General features: G+C 44.2%; 1 protein-coding gene across 2 annotated transcripts in view; it reads right to left on the minus strand.

The window, feature by feature from the left end:
- Nucleotides 1-304: 304 nt before the first annotated feature.
- FBXL5 (F-box and leucine rich repeat protein 5) overlaps nucleotides 305-19,263 on the minus strand; it is a 42,567-nt gene continuing 23,608 nt past the window's right edge. For both annotated transcript variants that reach the window (XM_056555179.1, XM_056555180.1), the window contains exons 5-11: nucleotides 18,724-18,906; nucleotides 17,992-18,117; nucleotides 16,929-17,083; nucleotides 16,759-16,841; nucleotides 15,405-16,100; nucleotides 5,383-5,531; nucleotides 305-593 (exon numbers count right to left, since the gene is read on the minus strand). In XM_056555179.1, the coding sequence (XP_056411154.1) occupies nucleotides 517-593; nucleotides 5,383-5,531; nucleotides 15,405-16,100; nucleotides 16,759-16,841; nucleotides 16,929-17,083; nucleotides 17,992-18,117; nucleotides 18,724-18,906 (1,469 nt within the window). In that variant the 3' untranslated portion in view covers nucleotides 305-516. The remainder of the gene's footprint in view (nucleotides 594-5,382; nucleotides 5,532-15,404; nucleotides 16,101-16,758; nucleotides 16,842-16,928; nucleotides 17,084-17,991; nucleotides 18,118-18,723; nucleotides 18,907-19,263) is intronic.

The following is a 19,263-nucleotide window of genomic DNA, read 5'->3' on the forward strand; positions in this document are numbered from 1 at the left end:
CAAGAAGGAAAGTTAGAAATAATGACAGCAATAAAACATAATCATATAGTTATTATAAAGGTGCAAGCTGTGGCATGTAAAGCACTAAAAATACCTCAACAGCTGTGAAAGTCCAAGTGTGCACAGCACAGTGATAAAGGTACAGTAATGCTACCTCTAGATACAGGGACCTTCTCATATGTCATAGAGACATCAGATGTTATGACTGGTGGGGCAGTTGAACATGGGTATTAGTGGGTTTCATACCAGTTACAGTATTGTATTTCAGTGTGAATAAAAACATTAAAAAAATGCAAAACAGACATTAGAGATTTCAAACAATGAAGTTTTATTTAGCGAAAACTGTGACTACACTGGACAGCTTGCTGAAGAACTAGGATGTATGCTGCTCAATTTCTCAAGGTAAAACTCCATAAGGATCCCAAAACAGGTTTATACACACAGCGTGTGATAAAAAGGTAAAGTGCATGAAAGAATGGCTGCTCAGATGAGTGGGAGAAGTCAGAAAAGAACTGATCATTCACCAGATCGGCAGCAGGCCCGAAAACCACACTGCAGATTCTGGCATCCGCTGGCCGTGTCAGCATGAGGACCTGCATGAGAACACAATGGTGGTGAACAACAGAGACAATCAGAAGAAATCCAACAGGTGAGAATCAGCAAAATATTAAAGTCATTAAAAAGGTTTTTTTTGGGCACTATTTTTATATTTTTCAGTTTTTTGAAGGAAAACTGACGGTAGGGTCACCGGCACTAAACTGAATACATAGGCTTATAGTGCGGGTAACCCTCTCTTACCCAAATCAGTCCAGACGTTGTGGTGATAATCAGCATTACTATATATGCAGTAATTCGATTCGTCACAAATGTCTCGGCTCGGCAGTTGCTGACTTTAGCCTGCATAAATTAGTTCAGCAAACGCCGTGCCGAGAAGTTCGTGACGAATCAAACTACTAGAAGTTTGCTCATCTCTAATGCTAATTCTGGGAAACAAGCAATTAGGGGTTCCCATAGCGCTTTTAGCAATACTGATGTCTTCATCCCCTGGCCATTCCGCCAACCCCTTCGTTAACCACTTAAGAACTCCGTTTTTTTTATTTTCATTTTTGCACTTTCGTATTTTCCACCTCCCTTCCTGATCATAACGCTATCAGACCTACAGACCTATACGTGGGCTTGTTTTATGCGTTACCAATTTTACTTTGTAATATCAGTAATTTTAACACAATCTACTGCAAAACCAAGACAAAATTATTTGTGGGTCAAAATTGAAAAAACAAAAAACAGAAAAAAAGCCATTTTGTAACTTTTGGGGGCTTCTGTTTTACGCAGTACGCTTATCGGTAAAAATTACACCTTAGCAATACAATTATACAATTAAAATGATACCAGACTTAGAGGATAGATTTTGTTTTACTTCTGTTAAAAAAAAAATTATAACTTTTTGCACAAAAATTTGTAAGTTTAAAATGTCCTGTTCCGAACCCTATAACTTTTTCATTTTTCCTTATACAGGGCTATATGAGGGCTCATTTTTTGCGCCTTGGTCTGCAGTCTTTATCGGTAACATTTGTTTTGATGGGAATTTTTGATCGCTTTTTATAAAAATTTTAGGGTATACAAAAGGGACCAAAAATATGCACTTTTGGACATTTGGCATTTTATTTACGTATACGCCATTGACCGTGCAGTTTAAACATTATATTTTTATAGTTAAAACATTTACGCATGTGGCGATACCACATATGTTTATGTTTATTTTTGTTTACATTTATTTTATTAAAGGAAATCTGTCATCAGAATCACCCGCACTAAACCTGTTACACAGGCTTGTAGTGCGGGTGATCCTGATTAAAACGCTTCTTACCTGGTTAAAAATGGTTCAGCGGTTCTTCAGATATCTTTATTTTTAGTTTTCTGTTATTCCCTGGCTTGGGACTCAGTGGAAGGTGTTATCATCTGGGACTCGGCCACACGTCATTCTAGCTGGGCGGAGAGGCCGCCTGGCTCATGAATATTCATGAACTTATCCTCGTAGTCTCGCTCCTTTTTCTAGGTCTGGTGGGGAGGGCCGCGAGGATAAGTTCATGAATATTCATGAGCCGGACGGCAGCTCCGCCCAGCTAGAATGACGTGTGGCCGAGTCCCAGATGATAACACCTCCCACTGAGTCCCAAGCCAGGGAATAACAGAAAACTAAAAATATAGATATCTTAAGCGCTCAACCATTTTTAACCAGGTAAGGAGCGTTTTAATCAGGATCACCCGCACTACAAGCCTGTGTAACAGGTTTAGTGCGGGTGATTCTGATGACAGATTTCCTTAAAAAAATTTTGGTAAAAGGGTGGTTATTCACATTTTTAATAGGGAAGTAATTAATTCCCATTTCTAAATGTTTTTTTTAATTATTTTTATTTTTTACATTTTCACACTCTCTTTTAGTCCCCATAGGGGACTATCACATGCAATCCAAGGATTGCATACACTGAACAATGCTATGCCAGAGCATAGCAATGATCAGTATTATCGGTGCTCGATTGCTTCAGCCTGCCATGGCTGGCTGGTGCATCAGATAACTGATCGACCGATGAGGAGGCAGGCAAGGGTCCTCCCGCCATCCTCATGTTTTTACCGTGGTGGTCCCGATCAGCTCCGCTAAGCTGCCAGGACAGTTTTTTTATTTTATTATTTCTTTTAGACGCCGCAATCAACTTTGATTGCAGAGTCTAAGGGGTTAATGCCGGGCATCGCCACGATTGGTTGATAGCAGCCAGGACCCCCCCGCTATGACACTCGCTCAGTGAACAGGTATGCCCTGCGTCCTTAAGGAGTTAATATTCACTGCTCCTTCAGCATCTGTTATCACGTGGCAGCTGTAAGCTGCATAACCACTTGTGCTACAGCAAAGCAGGTAATATTTTATGAAGGTAAGGGTGGAACAGCCGGGAGATAAAGACATCAGTATTGCTAAAAGTGCAATGGGAACCCCACAAATGCGAGTTTTCTGTAATTAGCATACATACATTTTGTTGGATACCATCATGATGGCTTTATTAATTTGGGTAAGAGACGCATTGTTAGTAAAAGGGTGACCCGCACTATAAGTCTGTGTATTCTGATTAGTACTGGTGACCCTTCTGTCAGTGTCCCTTTAATGCAGTGCAGGTGCTATAAAAACAAAAAAAGGGCATACTTACCTGCCTCGATCCACCACAGCTGCGCTATTCAGACATCAAAAAGGAAAATCCGCTAATAGGGGGAGCAGCAGTGAGCAGCTGGGACCAGGAGACACCAGAACAGCAGCTGCAGGGGTGTGGGGACTTATGTTTTTATTTTTAAAGTCCCTAAATTCTAATGCCCAGAAAACCCCTTTTATCAGCAAATGCTTCTTACGTTGCATAAGTCTATTTGTCAATGCTGTAATCTTTTGTTTTAAGTATTTTAAACTATACAGTGGGGATCAAAAGTTTGGACACCCAAGGTAAAAATTTGTATTAATGTGCATAAAGAAGCCAAGGAAAGATGGAAAAATCTTATAATATGTCAAAAAAAAGTTAGATTTTATTTCCATCATTTACACTTTCAAAATAACAGAAAACAAAAAAATGGTGTCTGCAAAAGTTTGGGCACCCTGCAGAATTTATAACATGCACTGCCCCTTTTGCAAAGCTGAGACCTGCCAGTGTCATGGATTGTTCTCAATCATCATCATCTGGGAAGACCAGGTAATGTCAATCTCAAAGGTTTTAAATGCCCAGACTCATCTGACCTTGCCCCAACAATCAGCACCATGGGTTCTTCTAAGCAGTTGTCTAGAAATCAGAAACTGAAAATAGTTGACTCTCAAAGCTGGAGAAGGCTATAAGAAGATAGCAAAATGTTTTCAGATGTCAATATCCTCAGTTTGGAATGTAATTAAGAAATGGCAGTCATCAGGAACAGTGGAAGTTAAAGCAAGATCTGAAAGACCAAGAAAAATATCAGACAGAACAGCTCGCAGGATTGTGAGAAAAAATTAAAAACCCACGTTTGACTGCACAATCCCTCCAGAAAGATCTGGCAGACACTGGAGTTGTGGTACACTATTCCACTATAAAGAGATACTTGTACAAATATGGTCTTCATGGAAGAGTCATCAGAAGAAAACCTCTTCTACGTCCTCACCAAAAAAATCAGCGTTTGAACTTTGCAAATGAACATATAGACAAGCCTGATGCATTTTGGAAACAAGTTCTGTGGACCGATTAGGTTAAAATTGAACTTTTTGGCCAGAATGGGCAAAGGTACGTTTGGAGAAGAAGGGGAACAGAATTTAATGAGAAGAACCTCTGTCCAACTGTTAAGCATGGGGGTAGATCAATTATGCTTTGGGGTTGTATTGTAGCCAGTGGCACAGGGAACATCTCGCGAGTAGAAGGGAAAATGGATTCAATAAAATTTCAGCAAATTTTGGATGCCAACTTGATGCCATCTGTGAAAAAGCTGAAGTTAAAGAGAGGATGGCTTCTACAAATGGATAATGATCCTAAACACACCTCAAAATCCATGGGGGATTAGATTAAGAGGCGTAAACTGGAGGTTTTGCCATGGCCTTCACAATCTCCTGACCTCAACATAATTGAAAATCTATGGATAGACCTTAAAAGAGCAGTGCGTGACAGACAGCCCAGAAATCTCAAAGAACTGGAAGACTTTTGTAAGGAAGAATGGGCAGAGATACCTCAAACAAGAATTGAAAGACTCTTGGCTGGCTACAAAAAATGTTTACAAGCTGTGATACTTGCCAAAGGGGGCAGTACAACATATTAACTCTGCAGGGTGCCCAAAGTTTTGCAGACGCCATTTTTTTGTTTTCTGTTATCTTGAAAGCGTAAATGATGGAAATAAAATCTAACTTTTGTTGACATAAGAATGTCTAATCTGTAATTTGATTCCTTTTGCAGATTTTTCCATCTTTCCTTGGCTTCTTTATGCAAATTAATACAAATGTTTACCTGGGGTGCCCAAACTTTTGATCCACACTGTATGTACAAATTATATATCTGCATTTTGATGGATTTTCCACTTTCAGGGGTTATAAGGCCTATAAAAGCACCATGACATTCGCTGGAAACACTCCTAAAACCTCTATTGGACAATGTATACAGAACTTACCTTTAGTGTATGAAAGCTCAGAAGCGTCATTACATTAATACTATAATTACTAAAGACACTGCTTATGGTGTTATAAAAACAATTTCCCTTCAACCAAAGCAGCTTGGGGCACTGTACAGCCCACTAGAAATGCAGATAACTGACATTCAAGGGTTAAATCTTTAAGGTAGATGCTCATGCAAGTCTCCTGAGAGGTTTTGAAGTCACCAAACACCCAATGCACATTACCATTAATGTTGTCACAGTAGTAGAAGTGTTCATCATTAAGAGAGGGACATGCAGACACCAGCTCCTGTAAGCCTGAGCCAGTCACATTGAGACATCCAGAGAGATTTAGGTGTTCTAGATAAGGTAGTCCTCCGCCTATGGTCAACGCCCTGTAATAAACCCAACACATCATTATTAGGATTTCATCATGATATCACATACACTTTGCTATCCATATACCTGCTGAACAGACATTTAACTTCTATAGATTGAACAGAATAACATATTACAGATAGTCCTGGTGTCATCAGAAAGAAAGACCATTAGTGACCTTGCAGTGCTATGCTGTTTATATTACACCCATTAACCTCTAAACTACAGTGGGGATCAAAAGTTTGGGCAACCCAGGTAAAAATTTGTATTAAATGTGCATAAAGAAGCCAAGAAAAGATGGAAAAATCTCCAAAGGGCAACAAATTACAGATTAGACATTCTTACAATATGTCAACAAAAGTTAGATTTTATTTCCATCATTTACACTTTCAAAATAACAGCAAAAAAAAATGGTGTCTGCAAAACTTTGGGCACCCTGCAGAGTTAATATGTTGTACTGCCCCCTTTGGCAAGTATCACAGCTTGTAAACTCTTTTTGTAGCCAGCCAAGAGTCTTTCAATTCTTGTTTTAGGTATCTTGGCCCATTCTTCCTTACAAAAGTCTTCCAGTTCTTTGAGATTTCTGGGCTGTCTGTCACGCACTGCTCTTTTAAGGTCTATCCATAGATTTTCAATTATTTTGAGGTCAGGAGATTGTGAAGACCATGGCAAAACGTTCAGTTTACGCCTCATGATGTAATCCCCCGTGGATTTCGAGGTGTGTTTAGGATCATTATCCATTTGTAGAAGCCATCCTCTCTTTAACTTCAGCTTTTTCACAGATGGCATCAAGTTAGCATCCAAAATTTGCTGAAATTTTATTGAATCCATTTTTCCTTCTACTCGCGAGATGTTCCCTGTGCCACTGGCTGCAATACAACCCCAAAGCATGATTGATCCACCCCCATGCTTAACAGTTGGACAGAGGTTCTTTTCATTAAATTCTGTTCCCTTCTTCTCCAAACGTACCTTTGCTCATTCCGGCCAAAAAGTTCAATTTTAACCTCATCGGTCCACAGAACTTGTTTCCAAAATGCATTAGGCTTGTCTATATGTTCATTTGCAAAGTTCAAACGCTGATTTTTGTGGTGAGGACGTAGAAGAGGTTTTCTTCTGATGACTCTTCCATGAAGACCATATTTGTACAAGTATCACTTTATAGTGGAATAGTGTACCACAACTCCAGTGTCTGCCAGATCTTTCTGGAGGGATTGTGCAGTCAAACGTGGGTTTTGAATTTCTTTTCTCACAATCCTGCGAGCTGTTCTGTCTGATATTTTTCTTGGTCTTCCAGATCTTGCTTTAACTTCCACTGTTCCCGATGACTGCCATTTCTTAATTACATTCCGAACAGAGGATATTGACATCTGAAAACATTTTGCTATCTTCTTATAGCCTTCTCCAGCTTTGTGAGCGTCAACTATTTTCAGTTTCAGATTTCTAGACAATTGCTTAGAAGAACCCATGGTGCTGATTGTTGGGGCAAGGTCAGATGAGTCTGGGCATTTAAAACCTTTGAGATTGACATCACCTGGTCTTCCCAGATGATTATGATTGAGAACAATCCATGACACTGGCAGGTCTCAGCTTTGCAAAGGAGGAAGTGCATGCTAGAAATTCTGTAGGGTGCCCAAATTTTTGCAAACCGTTTAGTTTTCTGTTATTTTGAAAGTGTACATTATGGAAATAAAATCTAACTTTTGTTGACATATTATAAGAATGTCTAATCTGTAATTTGATGCTTTTTGTTGGAGATTTTTCAATCTTTCCTTGACTTCTTTATGCACATTAATACACATTTTTACCTGGGGTGCCCAAACTTTTGATCCCCACTGTATGTAAAACAGTTTGGTCAACAGTTTCCGGCTTGGTGATCACCTCTGGCAGCCAGGAAGACCTTCAAATCTCAACACAGGTGTAAGCCCAATGGTGGGACCCACACCTATCAGAAATTTATGACATATTCCCCATGGATATGATATGTAGATCTCAGATGGAAATTCCCCCTTTAAAGGGGTTGTCCGAGCACGTAAAAGTTATCACCTATCCACAGGTTAGGAAATAAGTGTCTGACCGTGGAAACAATTTTCAGAATGGGGCCAGTCTCTTATCTCGGAGCACTTCGGCCCACACCTTCTGAGACAAACTGGCCTCAGGGTGACAATCTGCTCCGATGGGGGGGGGGTCTACCGTACAGGGCTCCAGCTCTGCAGCTGTGATGACGATTCGCACCAGCACTCTATTCATTTCTATGGGAGAAGCAGAGACATGTGAACGCTGTGTCGCCACCTCTTCCATAGAAATGAATGGAGGAGGTGTTTCAACCAGCTTATGTGCTGTGTGCGAAACCTCATCACAGCAGCTGAGACAGGGGCTCCGTACTGGACATTGCGGTGGGTCCCAGGAGTCGGACCCCCTGAGATCACACACTTATCCCCTATCCTGCGCAATAAAGGACAATAAATATAGAGCAGTACTGAGCAGTGTACGGTAAGAGAATAGAAGCTGCAGGAATGCCTGTGTGTGCCTCTGCCTCTCTCCATCAGGTTCCTCCTCCTCCAATCACTACAATCCTCTATAAACAGCAGCTGTAACCTATTCTGTCAGTCTACAGATATCATCAGTTATTTTACAGTTAGTGCAGGAAGGGGCAAGAAAAGAGACAGACGTGAAGAAAGAGGCATTAACAGAGTTTCTTATCTTCCCTTCGGTGGTATTGATTTATGGAAAGAAAACGTAACCAGTAGCTTCTATTTAAATATGGAAATGTCATTTTCTGATGACACACTGCTTTAAAGCAAAGGCTCACATTTGACCTGGTGCATACATATATTACTAAGGTGTTATGCCTTAATTATAGGAATTGTTGCCTTTACAATCAAAAGTTACCATATATTCAAATAAAAAGCATCCTTTAACCCCTTAAGGACTCAGCCCATTTTGGCCTTAAGGACTCAGACAATTGAATTTTTACGTTTTAATTTTTTCCTCCTCGCCTTCTAAAAATCATAACTCTTTTATATTTTCATCCACAGACTAGTATGAGGGCTTGTTTTTTGCGCGACCAGTTGTCCTTTGTAATGACATAACTCATTATATCATAAAATGTATGGCGCAACCAAAAAAACACTATTTTTGTGGGGAAATTAAAAAGAAAAACGCAATTTTGCTAATTTTGGAAGGTTTCGTTTTCACGCCGTACAATTTACGGTAAAAATGACATGTGTTCTTTATTCTGAGGGTCAATACGATTAAAATGATACCCATTATTACATACTTTATTATTGTTGTGCTAAAAAAAAAAAAATCAAACTTTTTAACCAAATTAGTACGTTTATAATCCCTTTATTTTGATGACCTCTAACTTTTTTTTTTTTCCGTATAAGCGGCGGTATGAGGGCTCATTTTTTGCGCCATGATCTGTACTTTTTTTTGATACCACATTAAAAAACTTAATACATTTTTTATAATTTTTTTTTAATAAAATGTATTAAAAAAGTAGCAATTTTGGATTTTTTTTTCCGTTCACGCCGTTCACCGTACGGGATCATTAACATTTTATTTTAATAGTTCGGACATTTACGCACGCGGCGATACCAAATATGTCTATAAAATTTATTTAGCCGGAACATCGGTATAAGTTATCGGCTATCGGCCTCAAAGTTCACAGATTATCGGCCCTAAAAAAAAAAAAATCAATATCGGTCGATCCCCACTCCCGACCCTGCTGCCACATCCAGACGCTCTGCGTCAGTGATTCTAATAGCGATGCCTTTAATCTGCATGTCATACTGAATAACAGTATTATTTCACTACCACAGCACACTCCCTATGCGTGTTAAGGCAAGGCAAAGTGTTTTACAGCCCTATTGAGGCTCCTTGTAGGACAAAAAAAAGGGATTTTTGTCTTACCGTAAAATCTTTTTCTCAGAGGATCCATTGGGGGACACAGACCTTGGGTGTATGCTGTTGTTGCTAAGAGACTTGACATTAAGGAAATCAAAAAGTCGGCTCCTCTAAGCAGGATATACCCGCCTACAGAGCCTGAGGTAATCAGTTTAGTCCCCAAGCAGTAGGAGAGGACCGAGAAGGCAGAAAACCAAGACCAGTCCGAGGTAGCCAGAACAAAAAATTAGCTGGACACACCTTCGGACAGGTAACCTAAACCGGAACACCAAAGAAAGGGCGGGAGCGGTGTCCCCCAATGGATCCTCTGAGAAAAAAGATTTTACGATAAGACAAAAATATCTTTTTCTCTATCAGCTCCTTTGGGGGACACAGACCTTGGGACGTACCAAAGCCGTCCCTAGGGTGGGCACAGAAAACAATCAAGGGGCAGGCTGGGCCACCGCCGCCTGCAACACCTTACGGCCCAGACTAGCATCTGCGGATGCAAAGGTATGAACCTGGTAGAATTTAGTAAAAGTGTGCAAGGACGACCAGGTAGCCGCCTTACAGACTTGAGAGGCTGAAGCCCTGGTATGGAGAGCTCAGGAAACTCCGACAGAACGCGTGGAGTGAGCTGAAACCCTGAAAGGAGGGGGCTTCCCCCTGCAACGGTAAGCCTCTGAAAAGGCAGACTTGATCCACCGCGAAATGGTTGCCTTGGAAGCAATTAAACCCTTATGGTGACCGTCCGTAAGAACAAAAAAGGAATCACATTGACGAAAGGGAGACGTAACAGAGAGGTAGGTACGCACTGCCCGTACCACATCAAGTTTATGAAGCAAACGCTCCCCAGAATGAGATTGAGCGGGCCAAAAGGACGGGAGGACGATATCCTCATTAAGGTGGAAAGCAGAAACCACCTTAGGTAAAAAAGAAGGAACCGGACAAAAAACAACTTTGTCCTGATGGACAATTAGAAAGGGAGAGCGGCAAGAAAGAGCCGCCAACTCCGAAACCCGTCTGATGGAGGTAATTGCCATAAGGAATGCCACCTTCCAGGAAAGGAGACGAAGGGAAACCTCCCTAAGGGGTTCAAAGGGCGCGCCCTGCAGTGCGCCAAGGACCAAATTAAGATCCCAAGGAGGAGCTGTAAGGAGGAACCTCTTGGGCCACTCCTTGAAGGAAGGCCCGAACATGAGAATCAGATGCCAGAGGGTGTTGGAAAAGAATGGAAAGGGCAGACAATTGACCCTTTAAAGAAGGCTTGTGTGTCTTGAGCATGGTGCGAATCACCTGAGTTGAGAAGCCACGGGCCCTTAGTACCGCGGTCTCAACCACCACGCCGTCAAATGCAGAGACCGTAATTTGGGGTGGCCCAGGGGACCCTGAGAGAGAAGGCGTAGCAGAACGTCGTCCAGGAGCCGGGCGACAATCGGCGTAACACGCCCTCCGAGTCAAATCTGGAGCCACGTGAATGCCCTCCGCGTTGAGCTTCCTCAGGACCCTGAGAAGGCGAAGAAGAGGAGGGAACAGATAAGGTAGGGCGAACCCCGACCAAGGAATTACCAGTGCGTCCATTGCCAGAGCACGGGGGTCCCACGACTTGACACAAAGAGGGGAACCTTCTGGTTGTGGCGGGATGCAAAGAGATCCACATCTGGGGAGTTCCCCAGAGGCCACAGATCTCTGCGAACACCTCCGGATGAAGGGACCACTCGCCGGGAGAGGACCGGCTTAGGAGGTCCGCTTACCAATTGTTCACGCCTGGGATGTGAATTGCCGAGATGGCTGGAACCCTGAACTCCGCCCAGAGAAGAATCTTGGAAACTTCGGCCATCGCCGCCAGACTTTGGGTGCCACCCTGGCGATTGATGTATGCCGTCGCAGTGGAGTTGTCCGACTGGACACGAACTGGGCGGTCCTGGAGAAGGATCTCCCAATGTAACAGGCAAAGGTAGATTGCCCTCAGCTCTAAAGATTTTGACCGGGAAGAGTGTCTCCCTGGGAGACCAAAAGCCCTGGACTGTCCGGTCTCTGAAGACACCCCTTCAACCCGAAAGGCCAATGGAGGGGCAGGAAGGAGTGCCCCTGAAGAAGCAGGAGGGGGGGGGGGAGCGGAGCCACCACAGAAGGGAGAGACGAGATGACCGAGGAAGTACGATCTTGCGATCGAGGGACAATGGAGACCTGTCCCACCAGGATAGTATTGCAAATTCAAGGAATCGAAAATTTTATTGAGCGAAGGGAACGGCCTCCATGGCCGCCCCATCCGACTCAGGACTTCCATGCAAAACCGAATGGATACTGGGGAGGGGTTCCTGAGTATACGAACCCCCGACAGAAGGGTCAACCGCTTGTCCGACGGAAGATGAACCCGTGCGGACCAGGTGTCGAATCGAAGTCCTAGAAAAACCAGGGACTGAGTGGGGGATAGGTTGGACTTGTCCCAATTGACCAACCAACTGAAGCGAGACAGGGCCTGAAGTGTGAGGGTGAGACTCTCTAGATTCTGGTCCTTGGACGGAGCCTTAATCAGAAGGTCGTCCAAGTAAGGGATCACTGAGACCCCGCTTTGTCCGTAGCAGACCGATCACCGGCTCAAGGACCTTGGTGAACACCCTCTGAGTTGTGGCTAGGCCGAAGGGGAGAGCCACAAACTGAACATGTCCCTCCGGGACAGCAAAGCAGAGGAACCGCTGATGTCCCGGAAATTTCGGAACATGGAGATAGGCGTCCCTGATGTCTACTGAGGAAAGAAACTCCCCCTGATCCATGGTTGCCACAACCAGAGAGACTCCATGCGGAAGTGGAGCAAGAGGAGATGCCGGCTGAGGAGCTTTAGATCCAAGATGGGGCATACTGGACCCCCTTTTCATGGGAACTACAAAGAGGTTGGAATAAAAACCCAGAAACCGTTCCCTGAGAGGAACCGGAACAATGACCCCCTGAATGAGGAGGGACTGAAGCGCACCCCAGAAGGCCTAAGCCAGAGAGGGAGATCGTGGAACTCGGGAAAGGAAAAAGCGATCCTTTGGAAGAGAGGCAAACTCGTTCCGGTAACCGTTGGACACCACATCCCTGACCAGGAGTCCTGCACATGCGTGGTCCAGACGTCCCGGAAGAGTAACAGACTACCTCCCACCAGAGAAAAATCCGCGGGTGGGGGCCTCCCTTCAGGCAGAGGTGGGTTTACAGGTACAAACCTTGGCGCAAAGCAGCCCGAACAGTTACCCGAATTCAAGGATGTGCAAGTCTGGAAGAAGGCAGCCTTTTTGTCCCGAGAAGGCGCCTGCCTGGTCCCCTTCGTGACCCCGAAGGTCCGAAAGGAGGTAGATTTACAGCAGGAGGTAGTTCTATAGGCCTTATTTTGAGGTAATAAGGAACTCTTCCCTCCCGTGGCTTCAGAGATGATCTCGTCTAGGCGCTTAATAAAAAGCCAAGAACCAGTAAAAGGAAGCTCAGTGAGAGACTTAGAGGCTGCGTCCGCATCCCAGGCTTTTAGCCACGCGGATCTACAGAGAGCCACAAGGTTACCCGTGGCAAAAGCAGCACAGCGGGCCGACTGCATGGAAGCAGAACATAGAAAATCTCCCGCTTTAGAAAGCAGGAGAATTAAGATGGCCAGTTCTTCCGAGGAAGCTCCAGAAGAATTGCCCTGGCGGAGTCGGGAAACACAGATCTTAAGGGCCCAGGAAACCCAGGCAGAGGCAAAGGCAGGGAGAAGAGATGAACCCGCAGCCACAAGGGCAAATTTAGCCAAGGTCTTCCCTTTTTGTCCGCTGGATCCATAAAAGATGCAGCATCGGGCAAAGGTAGGGTAGTAGTCTTAGATAGACGGGAGACTGGTGGGTCCACTGTAGGAGGTGAGGACCACCGGGCAATGAGGTCCTTAAAGGGATAACGCGCTTGAACCTTCTTTGTTTCTTGAAACCTCTTGTCAGAGTGCCTCCAGGCAGACTCTAGCAAGGCATGAAATTCAGCATGGGAGATGAACATCTTGTGTGCCGGACGGGCACGATGAAAGGAAACTTCTGGGACAGCGTCCGAAGTTCCTGGGTCCTCTAGGTGAAAGGTGTCTCTTATGGCCGAAACCAATGAGTCCACCGTATAGGTCATGTCTGCGTGGTTTTCTGAGTCTTGAAACAGAAGCAGCCTCATCAACTAGTTCACCAGGGGAGTGAGAACTGGTGGAGGCAGCCTTAGAAGAGGGAGACACTGACCTGGCGCGCCGTTTTGAAGACTCAGGGGAGCTTCTCAGGGAGCGTCTTCTGGAAGAAAGACACTTGCTGGAAGACGTAGCAAAGGGACGATGCCCATGCCTACGTCTGTACAAAGACTCCAGAGGAGTCAGAGGAATGGTCCCTATTACGCTTGTGAGAGCTTTAAAATAGGGTGAGGGAGAGCGAGGCTCTATTGTGGAACGGTGTAAGGAGGACCTCTCTAAGGCAGTCACCACGGAATGGGAGACCTGCGCCAAGTCAGAAATAGAGAGGGAAGACACCCACATTGGGTCTGGGAGAGCATCCTGAATAGTAATACTAGGGGGTGCAGTGGTGCAGGTGGAACAAGTGGGTTCAGCAGACCCAGGTATATAGCGTTGCAGCCCTTACAAGTATAGTAGGTGACCAGGGCCCCAGGTACCTGCTTAGAGGGAGGTAATCTCACCAGCATCAATGTCCCCCACCAGTCAGCTGCTGTGAGAAAAGCAGGGACACCAGGACCAATCAGAAGAGAGGGGCCGGGTTAGACTGGAGCGCCTCTGATTGGCCTCAGTCCCCCGCACAGCTCTGATTGGCTGAAGACATTCTCGCTCTCCATAGGGCGCGAATCTCGCCGGGGAAGAAAGATGCCGGCTCATAATGGCGCCCGCTCCAATCCACGAGCATATGTGAGTGCCGGGGAACCGAAGCGGGCAAAGTGCCGGCGCAGCGAGCCGCTGTGAAAACCAAAGTAAACTGCACCCCGGTCGTGCTGCACACCACGCGGTCGGAGTACAGAAGAAAAAAAAAAAAACATAGAGAAGGCAGCCGCGGCTGCTGAATAAAGAAAGACTGCCCAGTGAATAAAAATGAACAGTCCTACACCACTGATATTAACCCCCTGAGTTCCCCCAATAGCGTTAGGGACCCCTTGCCCAATAGGGACCCCAACTAGAAACAATAAAAAGGAGTGGGACCAAAACAGGGGTCCTCCAGAGGTTGCAAGCCCCAGACACCTGAAAGAAAAAAAGGGAGGAAAGGGAATACTCACCTCATGAAGTCTTCAGTCATGAAGTCTTCAGCCAGCTTTTTGTCACCTGCATCATGCCGGGCTTGAAAAGCGAGACGAGCAGGGAAAAGTGGGGGACCCGGACCCATAAGGTACAACCCCAAGCGCTGGCCGTTGGCGAGAGGGGGTTGACAGTACATCCACGATGCTTGTGCCCCCTCAATTGCAAATGGGGAAACAGTGAATGCTATGTTCCTGAGTCCCCACCTGAAAACAGGAAAATAAAAGGGAATAAGAAAAACTAAACGTCCTTATTCTGTAAAAATAAAAAAATGTTAGACCAAGTCTGGGGAGAACCCCCGACTAGTGTCCATCTCCTGCGACACCAAGCTTAAACTGATTACCTCAGGCTCTGTAGGCGGGTATATCCTGCTGGGAGGAGCCGACTTTTTGATTTCCTTAGTGTCAAGTCTCCTAGCAACAACAGCATACACCCAAGGTCTGTGTCCCCCAATGGAGCAGATAGAGAAACAGCAGTTTTTAATAAAAATTTGCTGTGAATAAATTCGGACCAAAACAAAATCTTTTAGGAAATTTTGATGAATCGTCCGAATCAAATTTTTCAAAAATCCACTCACCTCTAGTTCAGACAATTCTGATCAATAATGTTTAATTTTAAAAGTTTAGGGGATGAGTGTCTATGGATGCAGATCTCCTTTAGTTTAGTACTTTATGATGGAAACAATGTGTAAGTAGTCAGATGGTAAAAAAAATTAAAAATAAGATTCACTAACCTGAGCCCACGATCTGTGATCTGAAGACAACCCGAGAGGCTAAGTAACTGTAACACACGTGCAGCACTAGGCTCACACTTCGCACTCCCAGAGAAAGAGTCTGTGACCTCTGACTGAAGAGTCCTTTTGCCACCTTTGCAGAGAGCAGAGGTTTCTGGGAGTGCTTGTATAGTTCTTAGTTTTGCTCCAGCAGAACAGAATGAATGGCCACAATAGGTATAAGCATCTGACTGGTATCGCTGCTGCCAGCCACCATTAGTCCTCATACCAGGCATTGGATTCCTGTTGCAATACCCATTACCAAAGCAATTCATATTGGAGGACATCTCCAATACACAAAGTCCATCAGTATTTCCATACTTCCAATCAGCCGCATCTTCAATGTCAGCCAGCCTCTCAGACTGTAAAATCCAGAAAGGTGAAGATGGATAGCCATCACAGTGGCCAGACCGCGTCCATAATTCTTCAGAAAACAATCCGCACTGCATGGCATTAGTCCTCATTCTGTTGTTCATGTCTTTTCTCCCCCAGGCTGATTTGACATTTTTGTTGTTTCGGGAACATTTCAATAAACTTTTCCTGTAAGGAGGTAGCACGCCGAGGGCCAGACTCAGCCTTTCCAGCGTTCTGTCACTGATCTTATCACATCCAGACAGGTCAAGATGACGAATGTTCTGACAGCTGCCAAAATACCACCTGAAAGGGAGAAACTTACATTATTAAAATGCTGTGACAAGGATTTCCAGAATATAGATATAAAAAAAATTCTGATGCTAAAACTATTACCTTAAAGGGGTTATCTGGGCAGCAAACTTTTGGTTTGGGGACATGTCATTATAGGCTGGTCAGCCAATTGGTGCCCACTAAATGGCTGAGCAGGCTCTGTGATACTGGTGGCGGCAGTCACTTATGTTACTGGGTGTCATGGCTGTAATCCAGGCTTCTGTTGTTGAGGAGGAGATTGCTATACTTAACTAGGTTTATCTGCCCCATAAGAGTTAAATGGAGTTTCAGCTACATGGACCGCTGCTCAATTCATTCGGGGGAACACAGACCCCTCATGTTAAACCGGGGAAATTGCACACCTATTAAATACAACGTCATCATAGATGCTTGGTTTGATGCTTTGTGATTGTCTCAGCAGTCAAATCCAAAAATATGCATGCGTTATGGCTGTTAGCTTGGATATTACATTTTATAGATGTGACAAAGAATTTGTAAAGGGCAAGGGCAAGCAACATACAAAGCCGAAATAGTACATCACCTAGGTATTGGTCTGAAACACCTAACATTGGAGAAGGACAATGCCTGAGATGTAAATGGTTATTCTCAATCCCATGATAAACATACGTACCCATCAAAAGTAGAGTCTGAAATATCCGTCTGAGTAAGATCCAGGTGTTCTAGATTGGGGCAAAACTCAAGCATCTGCCGAATCTATAAAGTGAAACAACAAACAGTTATAGAATATGCCTGAGCTATTCATCACAATTAAAAAAAATCTCTCTATATATAAATGCATACCATTTTGCTGCTAGCGGCTGAACTGTATGCTAGTACAAGGGTCTTCACTGAATGACCAACATAGGGAAGAATATTCTGTATTAAACCATGCAGTATCTCCTTTTCTTGCTGTGCCACACTTATGGAGGACGAATAACCTTCATCTTCAGGCTCCTCTGTAACAAAAAATAAAATAAATCTAACAGCTGGCATGAGATTCAGGAAGGGTCTGCTCACACTTCCTTTGTTGTTTCCGTTGTAGGTGTATTTTAGAAGTATTCCCCGATGTATGCCTCCAACAGGCAAACAATTGCATATCAGCCACTGACTCCCAAGTAGCATATGTTTTTAACTATATATCACTCTGTATGTGTGATATAACACTACACTTTCCCATATAGTAAAAAGCAAAAAGAATGCCAATGCATACGCCATAACAGTATATGCTGGGTGCATGGGAACCTATGTATACATTTGGCATATGCCATGGGAGCCCTCCTGTAGAATATGCTGGGCATAGATAAATGAATTGTAAGCAGACTCTGAGCGTACTTTCACACTATGTTGGTAGTATCTGGTTATGATATGCATAGGACTCTATTCACCTCCTTTAACTTTGGTCATATTATAAAGAGGCAGCTGCAGAACATCACCAAACCTGGGAGCACCAGACTGCGGGGAGGGGAGCCCTGGTTTTGCACGGTGACGAAGAAGGTAGGAGTGTTTTTTTTTTGTTTTTTATTTAACCCCTCCTGACTCATTATAAAAAAAAAAAAATAAGTAAATGGGCGAACTACCCCTTTAATACCCCCTTAATAATCTTTTACATAATATGGTTGTCTTAACCAGACACCATCATTAGGGCAGAAGGAAGTTACCCATTTGCCAAGCCCCCAATTTCTAGAATGTAGACTTCGCCCAGCCATATATTACTCAGTGGTCTCAAACTGTGGCCCTCCAGATGTTGCAAAACTTCACCTTCAATCATTGGCGGGAGTTGAAGTTTTGCCATATTTGGAAGGCCACAGTTAGAGACCACTGTATTACAAGTGGTGCACAAGCGATAAACAAACTGGTTCCTTACCAGACTCATCAATGTCGGCATCCTCATCCCACTCCTGGTATGCACGACTCTCATCCTTCCTTCTGGACACCCAGTCCTCATCTGGCTCAGGGTCAAGGTGAATAGCCGCCCCGCTGTACCAGTTACCTAAAAAAATAAATAAAAAAAAAAAGACACTTGTCACAACGGAAAAAGGAAATAAGCTTTTCTCAACCTGAAGACAAGGTAATCCTGATAAGGCATGAGCATCCCTGCAGCAGCCCGCATTCTATGCGTAGCTACATCTAAAGTTTCGGAAACCGCCGGGCTTCCGAGACAGGGACATGACATCACGCCACGCCCCCTCCATTCATTTCTACGCCCCTTTACCAGGAATAGCCCTTTAAGATACAATGATAGGCAGGAAAAAAAACAGCAGAGAGCAAACAATCTCACACCAATATGGAATGACAATAGTTATTGGAAAAGGATTAATGTAATGAAATAGGGAAGGAAAACATGAACTCAGAAACAGGAGATGACTTCGCAAGGCAACCACCTAAATCAGTGTTTCCCAACTAGGGTGCCTCCAGCTGTTGCAAAACTGGCTATGCTGGGAGTTGTAGTTTTGCAACAGCTGTGGGCACCCTGGTTGGGAAACACTGCCCTAAATATACATATGTCCAGAGTCTGCATCTGTTCATCCTTAAGGCATTTGTACCCAGATGTGGAGGTGGTGCCTACTCACCACATTCATAAGTAGGTGTGACTCACCTCTAGCCCACAGCACCGGGTACAGATGTTTCCAGAGAGATCCAGCCTTTGCCAGCTGTGCCCATTTACTGTTTACTTGACTACAACGACACAGCTCCTGGGGATTAAGGTAACTAAAAATTTTCAGCATTACCTCCGGAGGAAGATGACAAATGGATGTTGCACTCAGCTGAGCAGCTGGCTCTGCAACAACAAGAAATCCTTATAAATACCTGAGTACACACTGCTTCACTAAAGTTATATAACACCAACATATCTCACACACACACACGCATCGTGATTTTGGGGAATTGCGATATGTCGATATGGCCCACCAGAAAAATTAGGAGTTACCTGCCACGGTGGCTGTGCTGCCACCAAAATTAAAACCAGAAAACACTGTCTTAAAGGGGTATTCCGGCTGTAGACATCTTATCTAAAGGATAGTAGATAAGACGATCACGTCACGCCCCCTCCCAAAGACATGAATGAAGGGGGCATGACATCACGTCTCGGTAGCCCTGCGATCAGACATCTTATATCCCCTATCCTTTGGATTGG

This window comes from Hyla sarda, chromosome 1 (assembly GCF_029499605.1).
Source record: "Hyla sarda isolate aHylSar1 chromosome 1, aHylSar1.hap1, whole genome shotgun sequence".
In the NCBI taxonomy this organism is placed as follows: Eukaryota; Metazoa; Chordata; class Amphibia; order Anura; family Hylidae; genus Hyla; species Hyla sarda.